Below are 23,261 nucleotides of genomic sequence, written 5' to 3' on the forward strand. Positions count from 1 at the left end.
GTATCTCTGCATCAACGGAACACTATTGCCAAGGAGCTCAAAGGGCCTTTAAGCTGTGCAGTAAATCACTTTAAAATATCCCATATCCATAAAATGTCACGCCGGCAAGTGAATAATGTAAGATGAACAGCTTCATTCATTCAATCCCCAAACCCATAAATATTATTTTTTTATTGCCTAGAATAGGCGAAGCCATTTCTGTGAACATAAGACAAAGGACACGATGATTTAAGAGCGACAGCATGTCTCTGTTTCCGTAAGGATCAAATATACTCTCAGAAGAATCCTCTCAAATATAATCTCTTGAAAAATGAATAATTATAAAAGGTGGAAGCTAGAAAATATTTTCAAATCTGTTAAACTGTTTAAAGGACGGGTACAACTGTTGAAATATGAAATGATGAAATAGTTCAGAGTTGAAAAGCAGCAGATTGGGACCAGTGAGTGAAAGCATTTAAATGAAACCACAGCACTCAAAGAAGTGTTGAACAGAAAACTACACCTTCAGCACATTTGTGCCGCTTGCTTCTCTTGGAGCTCTTTGCACATCTTGAAAGTGTTTTACGGAATAATAATATTGTTCATTTCTGTGCAACAAGCTGCCAGCGTCTCTGACTGAGCTCACTTCTAAGTATCGACAAACAATCGTGTGCAGTAAAAGTATTTTCTTTAAAAATACAAAATGAATGTAATATCCTCACTTATTGTGATTTATGACTGAGCTGGTTTTACTACTTTCATACTGTTTCCCGTTATAACTAGATACAACTATTTAGCATTAAATCCGGATTGATTATAATCATCTCTACTCTGCCTTTTAAACACTTTCTAATTTAACTTGACTGCTTCTTGGACAGTTTGTTCTCACAAATACTGCTGACAGGTCAAAGACAATACAGGACAATGCTGGATTATCCACAATGTGAACCTGAAAGACTGAACCTGCCACAATAATACAAATAAATACATAAATAGACAGTCAAGATATGTTGTTTTTAGTTTTTGTTTTATTAGAGATCATTCTCTTTCAATCCATTATAAAATAGCAATTAAAAACATTTTTTTAAAATTCAGATATTTACATATAAACTATAAGCTGTGCAAAATGTACAAGAAAGTATCATAAATCGGTCTTCTTTGTCACGTCTACTGTCCGGAAAATAAGACAAATTCGCCCCAATTTGAAGTCTTCAACTGATGAACCTACAAATAGCAAACTTAAATATATACAGTAATAACAATTTGCCGATAAACATTCTCTCATAAAATGACAAAGGTATAAAGACCAATATTAGTATGTGCGCTAAAAATATAAAAATATATAAAGTGTGTATGTTCATCGGATCGACGCGTTTTAGAAAAGTGATCTGTCAAAGTGCAGTCCTCCTCCTGCAAGTCATGCCCACGTTTACCCAACATGGTCCTCCTCCATTATTCATAAATATAAAAATGTGTGCAACCAATAATATCATTTCTCCAACCTCAATTATTTTAAATTCACACTGTAGCCCATGAGCTACACCGCCTGGATACTTTCCATTACTAACAACCACAGCTACACTATTCTAGTTCCAATGCGTTTCATCCATTCAGCCGCCCAGATCCTTCTTCATGAGATCCATCACAGTGAACACTTCACTCAAAGCTTCCTCGAACATTACACAAGTCTGCAGCTCTTTGTGTGAAAGGGAACAAATCTCAACGCGTGTGGTGGAGTTTCGCTGTCAACCGGCGAGTCTGCGGCGCTCACAGTGAAAACGCTAAAGAGTGGCGGGAGTTCACAAACACGTCATGCGCAACACGTGACATACAAACCGTCGCTTTCTGTTTCCAGTCGAGCCGAGACGAACAGAGGAAGAGCACAACAAAACACCCAAGCACACGTCCTACAAATCTGGAGAGAACTGCCGGAGAGATGAAGCAAACGGAAGCCGATCAACACATTCTAATCCGTATGGCTTAATTTGTTAAGAAGGCAACTCAGCAGATGACAAGGCTAGGCAAGATTAGTCTCTGTAAAACAATCCACGGGCATTAGAACTGGAACAAAATATCGTAGAAATGGCTTAAATTCAAATCTCTGTCAGGAACTTAAATAAACAGAGTGTTCACGTCACTGCGGTTTCGTAAAATCAGATTTTCTGCTACATCACGGGTGTCGGTGCACGTGACACTGACAAGGTCTTTGGGTCTGAAAGCGCTCCGTTCAGTTAAAGACGTGTTTCTTGTGTGCAGCATGAGGCAGTGCATGACTGAAGTGTGGTTGGGTGCAACCGGTCTGTAAAGAGCAAAACGTGCTGAGAGGCGCTCTGAAATCAGGGCCGAGTTCAATTATTTGCTCCTCTGAAAAATACAAGACCTGTGCTTGAAGAGGCTTTCAAAAGAAGATGTTCTCCTCAGTGCTGCAGATAATTCTCTTCCCACAGATAGACGTCTCCTCATCCAGCAGCGGGTGATCAAAGAAAATAAAAGTACCGGCAGAAAAGGGTCTGAGCCGACTCCGCTTCCTTAATGCCACTGAGCGAGACGAGTTATTTCAATGCGGGTGCTATTTGAGGAAGCCTTTATAGAGCAGATGAGAGTGACTGGTCCCCCTTTCATTCTCCAGGCAGAAGAGCAGGTCCCTGAGGTTGACTCTGGTGATGCGCTGTCGCATAAACTGTCTGGAGCCTGCTCCGCCGGAGCCACCGGGCTGAGAGGGGCCCGACCCCGAGCCCTGGGGGCGTAATACGGAGCAAACACAGGAAACACATTTAATCTTTTATTGACCTTTTTTCTTTGCAGATTTGAAATAATTCAAAAACAAGCACAACCCTTTTCATGCCAAATGGTTCCATGTTCCTCACCTCTGCACTGGCGCCCCTAACAGGAGAGTCCATTTTACGCTTTCTTCTGGGGCCGATAGCCGCCAGCGCCGTTAGGTTGGCTTCTCTCTGTCTGATCTCAGCCAGCTCCTGCTGCTGCATCTGGAATACGAGGAGCAATCACACACACACACACACACACACACACACACACACACACACACACACACACACACACACACACACACACACACACACACACACACACACACACACACACACACACACACACACACACACGTAAGTCTAGCAGACGGACTCATCATAAATGCTTCACGAATCACACAGTCACATGTCATATACTTGCCTCTTTGGCCTTCTGTTTAAGTCTGAGCTGCTCGGGGTCTTCTTGCCGTGACCGAGACTGCGGTAAGGTGAAGGACATTTTAATATTTGAACATGGATATGTTCAATTCATTCAATCTGTTGTTTTATTCATTCACTTGCTCATTGTTATCAGCAGAGGGATACACACTAATGACACTCAGCCAAAGTCACCCTCGCTCCTCTCGTCTATGCAGTCATGAGACTGTTCAGGCTTCTTCCCGTCAGCGATCCTTCTACACACTGTTCATATATTGTTACCTTGGCAGCCTTCAGGAGGATCTCTCTCTCCTGCTCCTCCTTCCTCTGCTTCTCCATCTGATCCAGCTGCTCGAAGAACTTAAGCTGGGATCGCACATCGCTGACCTGCTCGGACCGCTCATCCTCCTGCAGGATGCAGGAAGCAAGACGTTGCAAGTAAGGCAGTGAAAGGCACACTCGGTAAATGTAAATGTGGGTATGCAGCTATGAGTCTCACCGGCTCTAGAGTTAGATCAATAATCACCTTGAAGGTTGTGTTTTTCTGCTGCGCCACTAGAGACACTTTTTCCATCAGGTTTTGTAGCCGCTGCTGCGTAGCGTGGGAGATGAAGTTGATCACATCGGAGCCCAGCTCGCCGACACCGAACTTCTTACCTTTCACAAGAGAAGAGGCGTCGATTAAGATTTAGAGTCGGCTTTTAAATGCGAGAAACGTGCCGCACGTCTTTTTCTTTTTTAGTCTCACCGATCTCCAGAGCTCTCCGGGTGAGTAAAGAGGCGGAGACGAAGCTCTCGTCCTTACAGGATCGAGTCACCGTGCCGACAAGCTCAGAGTTGGTTGCTAAGATACGGGCACTCTCCTCCGACAAGTTGACTCCTGCCATGGAGGCCACGTCATTGATATCATCGTCATCCCTGAATGAGATCAAAAGGGGACGAGTCAGACATGAACGGTGACACAATTTACATTTATACTAAATAATTTCAAAAAACGAACAAAGAGATAGAACAACATAGATACTGAGATGAGTCATCATGCAGCCTATTGACCGGATCTGACCAAACAGCTGCACATGTGAAATTCATATATGACAACACAACACACACGTGTCAGCCTCGATGGTTATTATGTTCAGCATTTGATTATTCCCTTCTTTGATGCCCCGCGGTGTCAGACAGCAACACACTCTGAACCCAGGAATGTGTCATTGATTGGATCAGTTCTACGTGATGCCGATGTGTCTGCATTACTCTGGTAAAAGCTGCTGTTAGTTATCAAAACCTCAGTTCAAACCTCTGTGTTGACATTTTCCAATAACCACAAACACACAATAAAGTGCTAAAAGTGCTTTCATCCTAATTATTATTTTTAGTTCTTTTGGTGAGACAACTATGAAATACCAACTTTTATCATGAGTCATACATGCTACATGATTCATTCCAAGTCTCATGTGCAAAAGCAACGCAGCGAGACTGATGCCCACTTCTATACCTAGCAGGCTCCACTACTGTAACGCGGCCTGAGGAAGATCTTACACATCGAAAAGTTGCTTTCAAAAGAGAAGAAAGAAAAGTACTTTTTTGGAGCCTAACAGTGTGCAGACCCCTTTGCGGCCTGCAGTTAGGGATTTTTCATCTTGCACCTGAATATCTTTGCCTGGATGTGCGCACGCCTGGTCCCTCTTCTCCACTATTGACAAAATTCTAGTGCAGACTACGACCAACATGAGTGCAAACATTACACCTATTTTAAAGTCCTTACACTGGTTAGTACTCGTTAGTTTTCATATTGAGTTTAAATATAATTACTAGCTCATAAGGCACGAGATGGTCGTCCATCAGACTGCGTCTCAGAAATGCTTTTGTTCTAAGAACCCGGATGGTTCTTTTCATTTTTAGCAGAACAAAAACATTTTTATTAACATTTTCTATCTTTTAACATCCAAAGTGTTGTCATTCGCATGTAAAGCATTTTGAAGTGCATTTAATTTGTTTGAAATGTGCTAAATAAGTAAAGTTTGATTGATTGATTTATTGAATACAGACATTCATGGACTCTTAATCACTATTTGATGCTCACAAATTCACAGCATAAACCAGTCTATTAGTTACACCTGTAGTTACTCAATCCGATACAATAGCCCTGTAATAAATCATATCTATATCTGTAGTTACTATCAGTGACAGCTGTCTGCAAGACAAACTTACCCCGAGGTGACATTTAAGATTTACTCTCTTTGTAAATGCAGATAAGTGTTCTCTTTTTGTCGACTGTGACAGAAAAGGTGTAACTGCCATGATATATTGCTCATAAACAGTTATGCTTATGAGGTAATTAATTACGATAATGACTGCATTAATTAGCAAATGTGTGTGCGTGGTAATCAATTTATCATTAAATAACACAGAGGAGGTGTAATAGGAACAGAAACCAGGACAAGTCCACGGGAGGAAATCCACTGTTCTTAAACACACAATCATTTATTCCACACAAATGACCCAAATATTCTGGACACACATGTACAGTATGGCGACTGTGGCTCAGTGGAGAGCAGGGCCGTCCTTCAATCAGTGGATCGGCGGTTCGATCCCCGGCTCGGCTAGTCGCACGTCGATGTGTCCTTGAGCAAGACACTTAACCCCCAAAAATTGCTCCCGTAGCTGAGCCTACGGTGTATAATGTGATATGATGTCAGTCGCTTTGGATAAAAGCGTCTGCTAAATGACTGTAATGTGTGGTTCCACACTGGTCAGGTGATGTCACACTGCGCCTGTAATCATGTAAAAGCGGTATTTGCAGTCTTAATGTTGGATTTCCTCTTTTTCGTCTTTCATAATCTGTTCATAAACTCATTTCTCCTAGTTTCTAATTTAATTGACTCAACTTTGCATGGTGCATTCTCAACCTGTTTGTTTGATTTCTGCAGGTTTTTCTGTAGCTCCACATATATGATTGATATTTTTAATGTTTTTGCTGACATGGTTCCAAGATCAAAATATTCTGTAAATTCTCAACTGCTTTTGAGAATGTCAAATATTGAAACTACGGACCTCTACTACTCCTGCAATGCTGACTATTTGGAGACTACGTTTATCTGAATGCGTCACAAACCTGAAGGTTCCTCCTCCCGCCTCCTTCAGCTTGTTCTTCTGAGCAGCAGTGAGAGGAGCCTGACTGACCACTTGCACTCCTTTAGCTCCTGGAGCCAACGCCTGCTTCATCGCTGGATTTAGTAGAGACACACAGAAACAGAAGCAGTTATTGTTGATCATTGCTGAAAAACAATGAATTGTAATTACATTACAAAGCATGCACTGTGACGGAATCTAAATCCTACTCTTTTTAGAATCAAATTTGTTATTGTGCAGTTTAGTATTCTGCAATTCCAGACAGTCTCCACAAGGTGGCAGCCCTTCCATACTATGAAGACCAAATATAGGCAGACTAGAGGGAACCAAGTGCATATTCAGTTCACCTGATAGAAGAAATAAAAGACATGCAGGTGACTTTTAAACACACACCTGTCGGCAGCTGTTTGACCCCCTGTGGATGTCCCACAATAATGCGGCTATGAGATTGTCCTCTGAGAGTTACCATGGGAGACTGAGCCAGCGTTACCTGTTGCTGGGGCACTATCTGTGCACATTCAGAGACAAAAGAATGAGAAACAGAACAGCAGCAGAGACAAGAATAGAAGCAAAAAAAAAAGATCCAGTCGGTGCTGAATTACCAGTCCGGGTTTACTGCGAGGTGTCTGAGTGAGGCTGATAACTGTGGTTTTGGTCGCGGCAGTGCTGGTGGCCGTAGCGGCGGCGGCGACCGTGGAGCGAGGAGGTCGCAGCACCACAGCGGTGAGGGCCGTGGAGGCTGCTGCAGCAGCAGGAGTGCTGGGCTGAGGCAGCAGGCTCTGCTGGATGAAGGCCTCCGAGTCTGGGGTCATCTGACGCAGTGCTGGGAGACTCCTCTGCAGGCAGACAGAGGACAAGTTGATGAAGTCGTTTCCACACAGGATAGATTTGTTGTCACGGCCTATCTCTCTAGGGGGAAAGGGGAAATATGGGCCTATGTCTGTTTCAATACATATGCCCCTCAATAGTAACCATATAGTAAGCTACAGATATTATTAAAAAAAACAGGTGTCGATGCCAATATATCTGCATATACTGAGCTCACCTTCAGGAAAGGCACAAGGTACGGCTGTGGTGAGGAGTTGAGCTCCCGGTATAACCTACTGGTAAAATCTTCTGGCTCCATCTTCCCTTCCTGTTGTGCAATAAACACAGAGGATGGATCAGAACCCCCCACTCAAAAAATATTAAGTTAAGAAAACACCCTGAAGGAATGACGGAAAAGGTACGAAGATGAGGACAGAGAGATCACGTTTTAAGATGTTGAGAGAGCGAGATGATGATGAAACAGACAGAAACAGAAATAGAGGAGAGAAATGTACCAGCAGATTCTTGACCAGCTCCTTGACGTTGGCCGTAGTCTGAGAGGACTGTTTTCCACTGGATGCCAGCTTGATCAACGTGGACAGAAAGTTCCGACACTTTTTTACATTCTCCAGTGTCTCCTGCAAGCACATACACACAAGTGTCATTTTTCCTTAAACGCACACATCAGACATACAGCAGAAACGTGAGGCACAACACTAAAAACAACCTTAAAATGAATAATCGTCTGTGCATTTGGTGTTGAAAGATTACAAAAGGCAAAAGCATTCAAGGTTAGTACTTCTCTCTTACAGCTGAGATAGCTGTTGGAGTGACAGGGGTCCCAGCTACCCGCTGTGTAACCGCTGTGGCTGCAGAACCGGGCTGCACTGGAGTGGGCGTTCCCAGCGGCTGTCCCGGGGTAGTGGCCGTCCCTCCCAGCATGATGGTGTTCTGTATGAGTCAGGGAATATGCAGTCATGAGATGAGAGTCAGGAGAGTGACAAGGTCAGAATAACACTTTTGACACGTCCGGTCCCGGGGCACAGTACGTTCAACTTCCCCCAGGCTTTATTCTTCCAGGAATATGCTAGATAGATGCTAGATATTTAAATGTTTGCAAAGCCGACAATGAAGACCCGTTAATGAGGTTCAGCAACAATGTATAGTGGAAAATCCCATGGCAACCTGAGCAACCAGAGGTTTTTAAAGCAAATAAATAAACAGGCCACCCCAAAAACACAGAAATTAAAACAAATCCTAACTGTGAAACAGGTCCTGGGTCTGTTTTTTATCAAGCACTTCAGGGTAGCAGAGTCAGTCCTAACTGGTCCAAAAGGGTTGCTGTACTTTAGGGATATTAGTAAAAGCCTTATATTAACTTTATCATTCAAGTTAATGACTCCTACTATCTTCTTCAGGATCTAGGAGAGCTGCAGAGCTGTTCACAGCAGGTGGACAACGATCAGACAAACATGTGCACATTCCAGGAGGAGAGGAAATATGTACGAGTCATTCAAAATAACATTGTATTTAAAAAAAAACTCTCGTCCATAAACTACCATCTGCTCGTTAATATGATCGTGAACATAACTTTCAGATGGCAATGTTATCTGTTGTGGGGCGCTCTGACAGATAGCCTTGTTGTTCATTCTCAACTAAAGGAAAAAGGGAGAATGTTGGAATACATTTCCAGGACAACACTAGATTTTCCAGGATATTTGACTTTTGACAGGAATGAGTGACTGGAAAAAAAAAAAAAAAATGTTTTCCAGGATGCGTGAGAAGAAGCCTGTTCAAACTGGATTCAAACTTCTGACTGATTTTGTTTGTGTCCTGGATAATACAATCTTTTAGAGTACATATTGCTGCCAATCCTAACCGAAGCAAACGTCTTTTAAGCAACACCAGACCACAATGAGTGAAGCAAAATGTGTTGACTGACTGTGTGAGGTTAGTGGACGCAAGGAACATTCAAAAGGAGGAAAGGGTCCTTTAGTGAAAAATACACTTCAGGAAAAAGGGGAATAGCTTGAATGATTGGGTTTGGATGAGGTCATGAAGACCGCACTTTATGTCAAGAGTGATGTGGGCAAGAGAGAGTAGGGGGGAGGGGGCAATTATGATGGCCATGCCATTGATGTCATCGTCTCTCTGAGTCACAGGAGGTGCAGAAGTGGCTGTGCATTGGTTTCAGCAGTGGCAGGTAGACGTTTTATCTACCCGCCACAGCGGCTGCTGGGGATCAAGTCTCAGACCCTGTGAAACATCTTTTATGTGGCTAAATTTAACCCAAATTGATCGCTCTAAAAGTAAAGCATGCGAACAATCAACAGCATGTTTCATACAGAGCCTCACAGAGAACTCTCAATGGTGTTTGGTCCTTGATAACTTAATACCCTGCACAGAGACTTAAATGCCCTAAAGATGGAGGGGGGGGGGGGGGGGGGGGGGGGGGGGGGGGGATTTGAGTTACCTGCAGTACAGGAGGTCTCTGCAATGTGGTGTTGGCTGTCACGGTGGTCTGGACTGCAGATCCTTGTTTAATAATGGTGGTGGGGGTAACCGGACGAGCCAGCAGCGACGCGCCTGGAGCCTGCAGAACAGCAGCGGACATAAGAGAGGAGGTGTTACAGGTATGACACTAAAGGAATAATTAATGATGTGCTACTGCTTAATATATTTTAAGTTACATAATTAAAGTCCTTTTGGGCACAATGGGCCTAACGTTACTTATGACACTGAAACCTGATATATCAGATCCATCCCTATCCGACATGAATGAGTCACATTTTGTGTGCGTGAGTCCGGCGGCCCTGGTACCTGAAGAGAAGTGATCTGGACAGGTGGAGTGCTGGTGGGTGCTGGAGGCCGTGGTGTCATGGCGCTTTGGGACTGCGACTGAGCCTGCATCTGAGCCAAGGTCTGCTGGTGAATCACCAGCAGCTGCCCACTCTCACTGCGGACCAAGACCATGCCTGCAACAGCCAAATGACGTCAGAAGATCAGGGCTTTTCTGTCCTGGACAGACTCACTAATATACTCTGTGTGTGTGTGTGTGTGTGTGTGTGTGTGTGTGTGTGTGTGTGTGTGTGTGTGCGTGCGTGTGTGTGAGGGGGATGAATTACTCATCTGTAGGCTATTGATGTACGGACATTGCCTCAGCTGGGAGGACCTCAGTGACCGGTCGCACAAAAATGAGCCGCAAGCACGGTGCCATAAATAAAAAAACATTTCAAGCAGCAACACACAGCGTGTAATTAGATGTCGTGAGCCTCCACAACAACAAAGTAAAACTTATTTTTTTACCACTTTATTGTAGGCTAGGGTATTACTATGCCTGGTGTTTTTGCTTGCCCATGTTCCATCAAACAGCCTGTGTTATAAGTACTGGGGCTACAGAACGCAGTAATACACCGGCCTTACAGAGACATCGGACATGAACATTTTAGCAGCAGAACCCTGAACTTTTTGTGCTGAGCTTTAGATACATGTTATTGAATGGTGTGAATACAATGTTGTTGTTTACCTATACCCTGACTTGTAACTTTCTTTCCATATGTTGGGGTTTGCTCTAAATACAGGACTCCAAAGCAGAGCTAATTTCCATACATTGATATTACTATATTTTAACAATTCATGCAAAAACAACCCCCATTTATTTACTGCTGAGGATTAAAATCAAAATCTACCTGTGCAAAACCAGAGACACAAGACTAACAATTAGCCTTTGCAAACTGTTTTAAACACACACACCCAGGACATATACTTGGAGCTACATTGTAAATAGCTGTTGATAAGAGAATAGTTTGTTATTGTCTATAACAAGATAAGAAATAAGGATCAATAGTTTGATATACAACATGAACAGGATGACTGCCCTCAAGGATTTTTATCTGGAACCTTGTTCACCTCTAATCTCTTGTTTGTTTGCTTTAAAAAGGCAACGTGCCAAAAAACATTCCCTTGTCTATTCACTCAACAGCAGCTGAGAAACATCAACAAATAAAACAAAGTTGTTACCTGGAGGGAGCTGGATGTTTTGGATGTTCGGGGCGCTCTGTTGAGGCGCAGCGAGCCGAGGTGCCAACACCTGTGGAGCAATAGCTCGTATTCCAGCGGGAGGAGTGGCGGCGATGGGTGACGGTACCGAAGTCCTCAAGTTCTGCAACACGGTCGGGCTCCTCGTGGTCGCCGTCGTCGCGACGTGCGCGCCAGTCTGCATTACGGTTTTTGTGGAGTCGAATTTGTTCACGAGCGAGCCGGACGCGCCGGTAACTCCGACGACTGCCGGCGATGTCAGCACCGTGGTGGGGTTGTCTCCGCTGTTGTGTGAGGCGTTAGTGGCAGTTTGCATAGGTGGCCTCACGAGCGTGACAGTGGGAACAGTTTTCACAGACGAAATCACAGCATTCGGTGAAGTTTGAATAATAGTACTTGGCGTTGCGGATAAAACCGTCGCGCTGCCTTTGCTCACAGAAACAGCTGGTCCGTTGTTGACAAGCGTGACAACGGGTTGCGAGTTGTTGTTGTTGTGGCCGCCTCCTCCGTTGATGTGACAGTTCATCACCACGGCACCTCCATTCAAAGTTTGAACACCAGCCGCTCCGGGTTTCCCAACACCAGACACTACCGTGACGACTCCGCTGGCTGACCCCGGCTTGGACGGACTCTGAGCAGCTGTCACGCTCGATGTGGTCCCGGCTGCTCCGTGCTCCATGCTCGAACCGCGGGACCCCGTACTGTTAATGACACCTCCGTGCACTCCTGCCCCTACAGCGGCGGAAACACATGAAAACAAGGGTTGGGGGGGGGGTTGTCGAACGTGACCAAAATTAGCCAGTGTTAGCTAACCAGAGTGGGCAGCTATCTTACCTGCTTTTGCAAGCTCTTGTTGTGAAAGTCCCATTTTGCTGCCCTGAACATTGGAATTGCTACCTACAGCTGAGTTGCCGACGTGATTTGCTGCAACCTGGAGCTTGGTGGTTGCGTTGACGTGCCTTGCTCCAGTTAGTTCGGACTCCAGAGATCCGACGAGATCACTAACTACTTTTTCGTCCACCTCTGTGTTAAAGAAAACATCATCCAGCAAATCGGAGCCCGCCGCCATCTTTGCCCAGCTGCGCTCGCCCGTGAGACGCATGCGCTGATTGGATGCACCGTCGGTGACGCGGCCTCGCCGGGCGCTGTGATTGGTTCCTTCGAGGAAAATAAATTCCGGGACAAATGGTCGCGAGTTGCAGTGCGATGTGCCAACTCCGTCTGACAGCTCCGCTGGAAAACAACGACACCGCTCACAGAGCTGCCTCTGGTGGGACTGTATCACATCGAGGGGGCTCTCAAAGAGAGCATTTGTATCGTACAACACGTCTTTGCAGATTCACACACAGTATCGAAGCATTTTGTATCTATTTTACTTCATCGTAGACTACTCAAAATGGCTGCGTTGTTGCTATTATTTTGTTTTTCCAGGAAAACCGCAGCAGCTGCTTCGGGGCTCGCAGACAATGTTAAGCGGTCTGGATGATGTCAAACTATTGAGAGCACAGATCAATATTTACCAGTTTACATAGTTGTTCTGCAGCATTAAGCTCTGGCTTCTCGACACAACAGGAGTGCAGTAAATGTGACACCTTGTTGTTGATTGTTATCAAAATAATTATCAGAACAAAAATAGCACACACACACACACACACACCATGCATTATCCAAATAAATGTTACAAATAATCCCAACTGCCAGTCATGCTAAATATCAGACATCATGAGTCATAAATGAAAACTTCAGCATAGGGACTGAAATTGACGTTAGCAGCCAGGTGCGTTTAAATCTCAATCAGTGGGCGTGGTTTAAAGTCGGCCGTGGTCGCCTATAAAGAGTTTCCGGTCGCTCCGCGGCTTAAATGCTGCCACCTGAGTTTTCGTCGAAATTTGCAAGCGATTGTCCTGAACACTCCAGCCATGAGTTCATCAAAGCCGTACATTGGCTGCAAAATAGGCTTAATTTCAAAAGCTCATAATCGTTATGAGGGGATTTTGTACACAATTGATAAGGTGAACTCCACAGTAGTGCTGGCAAAAGGTGAGTGGTGTGGGCCTATGTTTGGTAGCCTGTCAGCATGTCCAAAAATAATATGTTCTCCTGAGTTTTTTATTTTTTTGTAGACTTCTTAAGATGACAGCACAATTTATACGCATTTATTTCTTTAACAAGTCAAGTGTTTTGGAACGGAGGGACGACCCACTGACAGACCAACACCACCCAAGGATGATATCTATGAGTACATCACTTTCCGGGGAAGTGATATCAAGGACATCGCACTGTGTGAACCCCAAAGATCTCACCACGGCCTTCCCTCGGATCCTGCAATAGTACAGGTATGCAAAAACTGCATGGCTTGCATCCGGCAGTAGAGAAAACAAAAGAGGACAAAGAATGTGTAGATAATGTGCATTCAATTGTTTTAACTTCTTTTGTTCAGTCAGCCAGTGTAGGCTCTTCAGGTGTGTACTCGGCTCTTGGACCATTTAGCCCCCTAAGGATGCCCGCCTACAACCAGCTTGCTGCCAGCTCTCTGCTTAACCAACAGTATGCGGCAGCTCTTGGCCTCGGTTAGTCAATGAACACAAATGTAGTGTTGGTCAACCATAAACCCACACCCTTAGTGAAGCTGAATACTCTTTAAAGTAGGTTGTTTGCATACTAAAGTCTTTTTTTCTGGTTTGTTGTTGTTTTATCATGCATGGTCTCTACTTCCTGGTTTACAAGTCAAAAGGGGCCCAATGGTGGAAAAGGCTGTTCAAACCCTCCATGTGGAGATAGCTAGCCAGAGCGAAAGCTTGACTGCATCCCAGGAGCGGGCGCAGCAGTGGGAGAGGAGGAGGCCCCAGAGGCCCAGACCAGAGAGTCCCCTGACCAGAAGGGGCACCGGAGTCATCAGTAAGCATACAGAATTGCAGTGATGAAAGTCAAATTAAAATACTATGTTCACTAATATACAGAAAAGAGAGAAGCTCTGCTTGTTTAGCAGTCTTGAAATATTTTACAACTCTGTCCGGGTGGGAGGGGTTCAGGAAATGTCCATCCGTGCAATTGCGAGTGTAAATGTTTTTTAATTTCAAGTGAAGTCCGGCCCCGGTGTACCCAGTGCTCAGCAGGAAACTCGGCAGCAGAATTATGAACACGGGCCACCACCTAGAAGAAGACAAGGTAATTGTGAAATGAGTGAACATTTGAATTTTCCGGATACAATAATCAGGACTTTGTTTAAACATTCAATGCATTTTTTTTTTTTCTTTGTTTAAATTAAACCTAGGAGCTCGGAGGCGCAGAAACCGTAGTAGAGGCCAGCTGATGGTGTCTCACGTTCCATCTGCCATCCTTAAGTTTGACACGGACTTTGATTTTGATTCCTCAAATGCACAGTTTATTAAGGAGGAGCTGGAGCGGGACAGGACGACAGGTCGGTTAATCAACTCAAGTGATCACAAATGCAAGTTATCTGCTTTTTTTGACACTTTTTTTTCTTTCTTAAAAGCCCACATGGACAGTTTAAACCTTACTGTGTCATACTATGACATACACTTATTAATGCTCTGTGTTGCAGATAATCTCTAAACTGCCGGTATTGACTCAGCAGTAGCAGGACAGACCAGACTCTGGCACCACAATTTGGTCACAGAAGTGGCTGTGTTGACAGTGTCATGATTTGTTCTGTCTTCAATACAAGTGTAAAGATTTGTTTCCATTTCGGCAGAGGTCCTTGCTTCATAACCAGAAACACATTTTTAACCAGGAATAGACGTGGGACTTCAAAAGCCAGATTTGCTACTGCTCAGTATGAGATTCATATTAAGCATGAGTTGATGATGTAATCTGCTTAATTTTGAAGAAACCTTCACTTCTCTTGGTCTTCTGTAGTGTGTCCTTCCAGTTTAATTGCAGTGCATGTTTCTGTCTGCAGATGGAAATCATGAGGTGAAAGAGAAGGAGAAATTGCACTCGACTGCAAAGGATAGTCACTTCGGCCCAAAATGCTACTACGACAGAGCAAAGTCTTTCTTTGACAACATCTCGTCTGATAATAAGTTCAGGTAAACTAGTGGCCTTTTATTTATCCTCAAACTGTAAACACTATGTATGTTGAGCTACAGGCTTGGGCTTCTGTCTGTGTCGACCAACGGTTTCAGACTAACGTGGGCAGAGGAGCGGAAGCGCAATCTGGAGACTTTTGGGGTCCCTGGGCGGTTCCTGAGGGGCCAAGGCTTCAGAGGAGGCTACACTGGACGCAGAGGACGGGGCCTTGCTCAGACCGAGTTTCCTTACAGAACCAGGAGTGTAGAGGTCTGAGAAGCACTCAAGGAACACCATCCTCCTGTGATGATGGCTTCCTTATGTGTAACAAATGGGACCGTTGCCCATTATGATGACAGAAGCAGCTCTGTTGTCACATATGTTGTTTGTTCTCCCTGAGGCAGTTTTCCTGCCCCATATTGCCAGGATTCTATTTTTTATTTGTCATTTGGCCCCATTTTAAATATGGATGCGTGCCTCACTAAAAGGTCCACAGTCTGACTAATTGGTTTTTCCTCTGAATGTTGGCCTGAAGTTTTTTTGTTTTGGTTTTACCTTTCAATTATATGGGGAGTGTTTAAGTTTGTTTGCTGCTACTTGGAAGAATTTCACTCCCAAACGTGTATTGGTTTCCTGTTTAAAAAAGAAAAAAAAAGGATCTGCCTCTTTGAGTACATTTATGCAAATTTTGTAAACTATGAATATTAACCTAAAATGAACTAAAGTTAAATGTATTTAAAGGCTAAATCTTGTGCTTTGATTTGTCTTGTCATATTGAAGCAACAAGTGACCAATGTAAATAAACTGGAAGTTACTGGTGCACTTGTCTTATGCTCTTTGAGGATTCATCACAATTATATGCACAAGCGAGCTTTAAACATGTAAACCTTGGGTTGGACCATCCTAATATATGAAACTAAGTACAGTTAACTATTTGAGGTACTTGAGAAATACCATTCTATGCTACCTACGCCCCACTGAAAATTGGTTTCCTGTATCTATATTTTTCACAAGCCACACATCTTCCAAACATTCTGACACTAAAATGTAATTTTTCTTTTTTTTAAAGACACAATGTGGAGAAAATAAACTTTCCTCTGTCAAAGCAACACACACTTGCTAGATCTGGCAAATTGTTACAACGGTGCACAAAATTAACAGGGATGTGATTTAAAAGGGTTAAAAATGCTTTGCCACAAAGCTGAAAACGGGTATACTTTTTTTGTAAAATGTACTTTTAGGCTATAGTGAAGGTTCTCACTCCACTGATATATAGATGTACTTTAATCATCCTGGTGTTCTATTAAACTCCCTTGTCTTAACTAGAAACTGGTGTTTTTTTTTTGTTCAACATACTGTAAACTGTCCAATGATATCACAACCAACAAAAATCTTAGATGTGGGTCGCTTGATATGAAAACTGTTCAGACGTCCCAGATTGAGAAATGGACAGATATTGTATCAAATATGAACATGACTGTGGCATCATCATGGAGTGGTCACATTTTTCTCTGAAGGTGCTAAAAAAAACAACTTGTAGTCGACAATGTGGACTGATTGGCTTTCATGAATCAAAGGACACCCCGTACAGAGAGGGAAAGTGGTAGGCTACTCACTGTCCGGGTTATACCAAACACGAAGGGAGAGGGATTTACCCCTGTCACGTAACCCGTTTATCATACGTGTCATTATTCGCATGCACACAACAAATAACCAGCAGAATCGTATGTTAAATTACATTCTGGAGAAATCCAGTGTTTTATTATTTTTCTTCCTTCGTGACAGGAGAGATCTCACCGTAAATACCCCCCCAGTTCCTGGTAATGGACAAACTGTGTAACCAAGTAGAGCGCTGCGCTCGGGATGACAATATTAGAATAAAAGACGCGCTTTTATTTCCCATATGACAAAATGTCGGTGGCGTTTTCATCGGCGCGCCCCAGGAGTAAAGGGGAGGTGACACAACAAACGATTCAAAAGGTAAAAAAAAAGAAAAGAAAAAAGAACCTTCATCCACGTCGCGTCGCTTGTTGTGGTGGAAATATTCTGGTCTGGATGGGAGTGTGCGCTGCTCCGCCGCCAGTGCGGAAGAAAGTAGCCTGTGGTGAATGTCAGAAGAAATGGCAACTGGTATTGTAACGTTACAGTCAAGTGTAGGTGCGAACCAAACAAAGCCACCACGGTGATGAAGGCGACCGCTTCACAAAAGGCGCATCACTGTCCGGAGCTGTCTCCCTGTGATGCTGTCAATCTCGCCGCTTTTCCCCGACTCATGACGAACACGTTTATTTGCATGATAACATAAATGTCATCTTTAGATTGTGTGACTTGTTTCCAACAATTTAAAAGCGCAACACTTGAACTTGTTTATTTTTTATTATGAGTTATAGGTGCCATGCAAGCTCACACAGCGGCAGGTTTAAACGGTCATTAACGGACAGCCGCTTTGTTGCAATAAGCATACAGCTTAAATAAGCATCCACTGAGAAATGCATGGTAGTGTATGATGAAAGGATAACTGAGCAACACAGGAAACCCCTGAACTCTGTACTCCTCACTGCTGCTGCTGTTAGCTTTGACTGAGTGGATGTTTTTTTGGTAAAAATGCAGTAACTGACCCAGAAAGGGGGGTTGAAGATCTGTGAAAATCCAGGACGACACTGCATATTTAAGCGTATCATTTTCCTTGCACTGTGAGTTAAGACACTGAGCTGAAGTTATTTTGTTGTCTCCCAAAGATGCTGGATGAAAATCATCATTTAATACAATCTATAATGGATTACCAAAGCAAAGGCAAGACAGCTGAATGCACACAGTAAGTGCTCTTTTTTCTAATTCCTGACTGTTGCTTTGTAAATAAGGTAAATGTGAGTAAATAATGTTTAATTTCCCCCTTTTTGACAGGTATCAGCAGATCCTGCACAGAAATCTTGTGTACTTGGCCACGATAGCAGATTCAAATCAGAACATGCAGTCACTACTTCCCGCAGTGAGTCCTTGTTTCAGTAACAGTAGCCTAACAAGAAAGATTCACTGTCTTCGTCAGTTTCATTCTGCATAATAAATCTATTTTGAGAGTCTTTGGGTAGACAAAGCTGATTTAATAGAAGTAAAAATTCACTTTTCTTGCAATTTGTCCACTCATAAATCCATAGAACAAACACAAATAATGCAATTTAGGAGAAAATATAGGAGGCAATATATAAAATATAAAATAAGAGCATGATATCTTAATTGATCAACTGTGTCTTTTTACTTTCTAGCCTCCCACTCCCAACACGTCAATGGGCCCTGCAGGGATGGGCCAGAGTGGGGGACACACTCCGAGCAACCTCAATGACAACATGGCACCTGGACTGCCCCCCGCATCAATGATGCAGAGCCAAATGAGCAATGGTGAGAAGGTGCTTTTCACAGATAAACTCTGGCCTGCTCAAACTTTATCTCCCCTCAAAAAAAAAACCGCGGACTTGATGTGCACACATGCAGCTCCATCTTGTTGTCCGTCCCCTGTCTTGAGTGCTCTTCTAACCCTGACTATGCTGCATGTTTGTCTGCAGATACTGTTTGTCTGTCTATCGTCTTCATTGCCTGCAAACATCTGATGATCTTATGTTCAGCTAATAGTCAGATTTGTTTGCAGCTACTTTCTGTCTCTGGTTCTTTTTTTTCTTTTCTTTTTTTTACACACGTCATTAACATTCATCACTCAATCCTCGTACAACCATGCAATCTTCCTGTAAAGATGAACTGAATGTGGGCCCATGATTAACATGATATGGCACCGCATTGGGACCCGGCTGCTCTGACTGTGCGTGTGTGTCGTCAGGCCCCAGCCATGCCCCCATGCAGCAGCATGCTCAGGCGCAGTCGGCTATTCCCTTCGCATCCCTCGGCCTGCAAGCCGGCAGCTACGGTAGCTCGGCCTCAGCCTCCGGCTTCAGCCACGCTGCGCCTTCCTCCCAGGGCACCGGGCCTGGCTATGGCTCTTCCCCCTCCTCCTCTTCCTCCACACCCTCCTCTTCCTCCTCCCGCAGCAACCTCAACATGCAATCCAACCAAGGTGAGCCAGGTATAGAGGAGCCTAATTGCTGGGATATTTGGTCTATTTTCTTTCTATGGGAAGGAATTCTTTCAGGCTTATGATGTCAACACGCCAAAATTCATCTTCACAAAAGATGCAAGATGTCACATTTGTCTTTATGCTGTTTTTTAAGTATGATGCAAGATTTGTCACTTAGAGGAAGGGGGTGTTAAAAGTAGTGCCTTTTAAGTGTTCAGAGCGATTTAGAAACCAGTAAACCAGTTAGATGATGTCTGAAACACCTCGGAATGTCAAACCGCCCCTGGATGTTGCTTAAAACACTTGCTTGGATGCATTTCTGCACTCATCGGTCTGTAAATCCCCTCCAAATCGAAATAAGCAAACACATTCAGTTCATCAAAGAGGCGTCCTGCCTCCTCCCTTCCTCCCTCTGCTCCAGGCTTTACCTATCTCTGACTCCTGACCCTCAGAGCAGCATCTTGAAAGCATCTCTTCAAAGAGTTTTTTTTTTCTTTAAGAGGCCCCTGACTGATGAACCCCCCCCCCCCCCCCCCCCCCCACCCCCTTTTCGCTTTTCCCTGTGCCCCAATTGCTGTGTTTATTTGTCAGTTAAATTATGCACATTTCTGCCAGTCTCAGTTCTGAGAATGCGGCGTATGCTGTTGAATGCAAATGCTGCTATGTGCATAGAGTGTGTCCGTGTATATTAATGTATTAGATCTCTCCCCCCATAATCACAACTCCTTCCCAGTCTCCATGATGCATCAACAGTCTGCAACTCCACAATACTCCTCAGCCCAGGTTGGGGGTCAACACTATCAGGGACAGCAGGCCATGGGCATGATGGGTCAGGGCAGCCAAGGAAACAGTATGATGTCTCAGAGACCCATAGGATCCTACCGCTCCGCACAGCAAGGTAGGTGGTGAGACGTCTTCCTGCCAGTCTGGCGTACTGGATGTTTGACTACAGTTTAGAACTGTTTGTCAGGTTTCCGTTAAGTGTGGCTCTGAATGCCAGTCTCACAGCTTCCAGATTGACGGAAATGCTGAGTTCTTTGCGAGTTCGTGCGTGCATGGTTTTAGTTTTTGCCCTCAAAAATGTGTAGTTGAAGCAAATAAAGATATGTCCGTCGTCTTCCAGCAACTTAAAGAGGCAGACTTGAGATGCATCACTCGTGTCACATTGGGTTCCTGTCTCTGTAAATCACTTAACTTGTGCCGTGTCAGCATGGGCCTATTAATAGCTCCGCCCTGTTACGTCTTCTGAAGGGTGTAGACTAGGAACGGTGTGTAAAAAGGATGGGATACGGTTTCCAAGGCAACAGACCATGATTGTATGTCCTCGTTCACCCTGCTAGACTATTATCCTTGCATGACTGGGTGAAGTATTTCCAGATAGAACATTGTTTTGGAATTGTTGTGTCCATAGTTGAGCTGCTCGCTCGCCAGCCACTCCCTGATTGGCCGTGAGGCTGTTGCTATGGGCTCCTCTGTCAACCGTGGCTCTTTGGTCACATCGTGAACTATCGGATATGTTCTTATGAAATGGTTTTGCTATTTTTGCAGAAGTTAAGATGACGCTGCTTTATGCTGCAGCTCTTATCTGTTTTTGGAAACGTTAGGGCCAATTGTGGTTCGTAAAGAGATTAGGCTGTGCCTGCATGGCTCTTGGGTACATCTTCCAGAGGGTTTTTGTTCTGATGGTTTTCTGAGTTTGTTAGATAAAATTGAAAGGGAAAGGGAGGTATTGGAATCTGGAGTTTCTGCACACCACCCCCAAGCAGAGATCAGATTCTCCCTGATAACTGGCTTTCTGTAATCCTCATTTTCTCAAATTACATCTCTTGTAAATTGTCATGGAATTGTTCATTGTGATTGCTCCACTTTAATTTGTGTTTTTTTGGGTTGGCCCGCAATAGCTTCCTCTCTAATATCCTTTTAACCCATAAAAAATCATCACCAGTGAAATTGTACAGTATATAAGTAAGTTATAAAGACAATTATACTATACTATTCATAATAGCCTTATAAATCGATGATGGCTTCCAAGAAAGCTGTCTATAATAATCTCCGTCTTTCATTATTCTTCATACTCACATATGCACACACACACAAACACACCTTCAGGCTGCCTGAATTGCCCAAATGTCCTGGCACAGCCCCTTTAGTCTCCAACTTAGCGGCAAATTGGTCCAACCAACTGTTTAACAAATCGTGGTGTCGCCTGTCTTGCAGGATCTGCACAGCAGTACATTGGACAAGACGAGTTCTACGGAGAGCAGTATGGACACACTCAGAGCTCCAGCGAGCCCATAAACCGGCAATATTACCCTGATGGTAATCGTGCACATCCATAAACTTCATACACACAGCTCTCAGACGCACAAAGCCACATTATAGGTCATGGCATTTCCCTTTTAGCACTATCCCACAGGCCTGAGACAGATTTACTGCTGCGCTGAAGCTTCAGCTCGTCCTCCCCGTCTTTGTCTTTTTTTCCCTTATTGTGGGAGAGGAAAAGCACTGGAGAATAAAATGTGCATTGGCCTCAACTGTTTCCTCCCAATGTGTCTGTGTCCATACTGTCCCCTGTATATGGTGTGCCGAAATTTCAGATTTCAGAGAGTGCCATAGCAGTGTGTTGAAGAGAGAGCGCAAACTTCCTCCAGGGTGTTTCTTTGTGCTCTGTGCATAACATTGAAGTGAGAAGCCTTGGAATTGTTGCTTGTGCTTGTCATTTTGTCGTCGCATATCTGTTACGAATGCTATAAATTCAAACTGCAAATAATAATTTATTTTGTGAGTGGGTTTTGCCTTTCTGCAGATGAGTTTGTGCACGTGTTTAACGGTGTTCTCTACAGGTCACGGGGAGTACTCGTACCAACAGTCTTCATATGGTGAGCAAGGCTACGACAGGTCCTTTGATGAATCTTCACAACATTACTATGAAGGAGGTAGTCGTCGTCCATTTTGTAACTTTAAACCATGTGTTTAGATTTACATTTTCCTGCACCCTCACAACCCTCAGTTTGTCTGAATGTGTCCAACCAAAACTATAGTACAGTACTACCTCTTATCATTAATAGCTGACATACCTGTGTGTATATACATATGTACCTCCAGGTAACTCTCAGTACAGTCAGCAGCAGGCCCAGTACCAGCAGGGATCTGGCCAGCAGCAGCCCTTCAACCAGCAGCAGTACTCCTCTCAACAAGGCTACAGCGGACAGCCACAGGGATACGGTTAGAACGACCCGTTCAACCTACTGTGCACATTGTAACACACATAGGCACATACACATCAAAGAATTTAACACATTAACTGAATGTGACCGCTCTGCTACAGGTCCTGGCCAGGGTGGATCCTCTCAGTATTCTCAGTATCAGCAGGGTCAAAGCCAACAGTATGGCTCCTACCGCTCCTCCCAGGGAGGCTCTGCAGCGCAGACGCAGAGGCCCTACGCTTATGAACAGGTACATCAAAGTAGATCAGATCTCAGATTTCTTTGATTCTCTGAAACTGGCTTTGCAACACAGACCAATACTCATTTAACATATCGGTAAATATGTGTATAATCTATATAACAAATGCTTGTTTTGGATGGAATTTACCTGTCCATTGTTACTGGCTTTATTCCTTTGCTTTGCCGCAGCAGGTTCCTACCATGCTTGATGTTTTTCTGATGCTGCTAATCTCTGATTAACCAATTTAATGACGTAGCATGGTGAATATTAGAGCACACACACAAGCCATCGTTTAAGTAGCTTTAGGCATAAATATTATACAATCGAAAACATTGTTTCTTGGTTCCTGTATTCTCAAATCCAACTCTTAAAAAAAAAAAAAAAACACATCTAGAAAGCAGATACAATGAGGGGGTAACTTGAAATGATACTTTTGTGCTGTTTGTATCAGTAGTAACATCACAATGTATGAAATGCAATCTAAACTCTCGGTGTAAATCATTTTACATTGCAGGGTCAGTATGGAAATTATCAGCAATAAGGTAGCACACCGTTGTCCTGTTGGAAGAAAATGA

General features: G+C 43.8%; 3 protein-coding genes across 6 annotated transcripts; 2 read left to right on the forward strand and 1 right to left on the reverse strand.

Annotated features, from left to right (window-relative positions):
- Positions 1-989: 989 nt before the first annotated feature.
- On the reverse strand, positions 990-12,244 carry LOC142958388 (transcription initiation factor TFIID subunit 4-like). 4 transcript variants are annotated; one of them, XM_076099792.1, is made up of 16 exons: positions 11,979-12,243; positions 11,127-11,876; positions 9,927-10,081; positions 9,580-9,699; positions 7,917-8,057; positions 7,622-7,744; positions 7,345-7,434; positions 6,902-7,135; positions 6,693-6,807; positions 6,283-6,394; positions 3,916-4,085; positions 3,667-3,824; positions 3,450-3,575; positions 3,172-3,228; positions 2,847-2,966; positions 990-2,716 (listed from the first exon to the last, which is right to left on the reverse strand). In XM_076099792.1, the coding sequence occupies exons 1-16, from the start codon at positions 12,211-12,213 to the stop codon at positions 2,549-2,551; spliced, it is 2,874 nt and encodes a 957-aa protein (XP_075955907.1). In that variant the 5' UTR covers positions 12,214-12,243; the 3' UTR covers positions 990-2,548. The 4 variants fall into 4 exon arrangements, 3 of the variants coding, with proteins under 3 accessions (XP_075955907.1, XP_075955908.1, XP_075955909.1); XM_076099793.1 differs by having other exon boundaries at positions 3,694-3,824; positions 11,979-12,242; XR_012956159.1 differs by lacking the exons at positions 990-2,716; positions 2,847-2,966 and having other exon boundaries at positions 3,206-3,228; positions 3,694-3,819.
- On the forward strand, positions 11,937-15,998 carry lsm14b (LSM family member 14B). Its single transcript, XM_076099795.1, has 8 exons — positions 11,937-13,184; positions 13,317-13,480; positions 13,585-13,714; positions 13,872-14,042; positions 14,226-14,312; positions 14,419-14,565; positions 15,067-15,196; positions 15,293-15,998. The coding sequence occupies exons 1-8, from the start codon at positions 13,064-13,066 to the stop codon at positions 15,450-15,452; spliced, it is 1,110 nt and encodes a 369-aa protein (XP_075955910.1). The 5' UTR covers positions 11,937-13,063; the 3' UTR covers positions 15,453-15,998.
- Positions 15,999-16,715: 717 nt separating this feature from the next.
- Positions 16,716-23,227, forward strand: LOC142950463 (calcium-responsive transactivator-like). The gene is made up of 11 exons (XM_076092138.1): positions 16,716-17,156; positions 17,915-17,991; positions 18,081-18,165; positions 18,440-18,572; positions 19,006-19,239; positions 19,973-20,137; positions 21,457-21,558; positions 22,083-22,175; positions 22,345-22,464; positions 22,568-22,695; positions 23,201-23,227. Exons 1-11 carry the CDS (start codon positions 17,088-17,090, stop codon positions 23,225-23,227), a joined length of 1,233 nt encoding a protein of 410 aa, XP_075948253.1. The 5' UTR covers positions 16,716-17,087.
- The last annotated feature ends 34 nt before the right edge of the window (positions 23,228-23,261 follow it).

Source organism: Anarhichas minor, unplaced genomic scaffold (genome assembly GCF_050575085.1).
Source record: "Anarhichas minor isolate MPS153535 unplaced genomic scaffold, ASM5057508v1 ptg000003l, whole genome shotgun sequence".
NCBI classification, from domain to species: domain Eukaryota; kingdom Metazoa; phylum Chordata; class Actinopteri; order Perciformes; family Anarhichadidae; genus Anarhichas; species Anarhichas minor.

Coding starts and splice junctions, on each gene's coding strand:
- LOC142958388 (XM_076099792.1), bottom strand. CDS start 12,213: ATGGCGGCGGGCTCCGATTTGCTGGATGATGTTTTCTTTAACACAGAG. Junction 8,058..9,579: donor AGAGACCTCCTGTACTGCAG/GTAACTCAAATC, acceptor TGACTCATACAG/AACACCATCATGCTGGGAGG. Junction 4,086..6,282: donor GCGGGAGGAGGAACCTTCAG/GTTTGTGACGCA, acceptor GATCTCATTCAG/GGATGACGATGATATCAATG.
- lsm14b (XM_076099795.1), top strand. CDS start 13,064: ATGAGTTCATCAAAGCCGTACATTGGCTGCAAAATAGGCTTAATTTCA. Junction 14,313..14,418: donor ACCACCTAGAAGAAGACAAG/GTAATTGTGAAA, acceptor AATTAAACCTAG/GAGCTCGGAGGCGCAGAAAC. Junction 14,566..15,066: donor GGAGCGGGACAGGACGACAG/GTCGGTTAATCA, acceptor TTCTGTCTGCAG/ATGGAAATCATGAGGTGAAA.
- LOC142950463 (XM_076092138.1), top strand. CDS start 17,088: ATGTCGGTGGCGTTTTCATCGGCGCGCCCCAGGAGTAAAGGGGAGGTG. Junction 19,240..19,972: donor CAACATGCAATCCAACCAAG/GTGAGCCAGGTA, acceptor ACTCCTTCCCAG/TCTCCATGATGCATCAACAG. Junction 22,176..22,344: donor ACAACATTACTATGAAGGAG/GTAGTCGTCGTC, acceptor ATGTACCTCCAG/GTAACTCTCAGTACAGTCAG.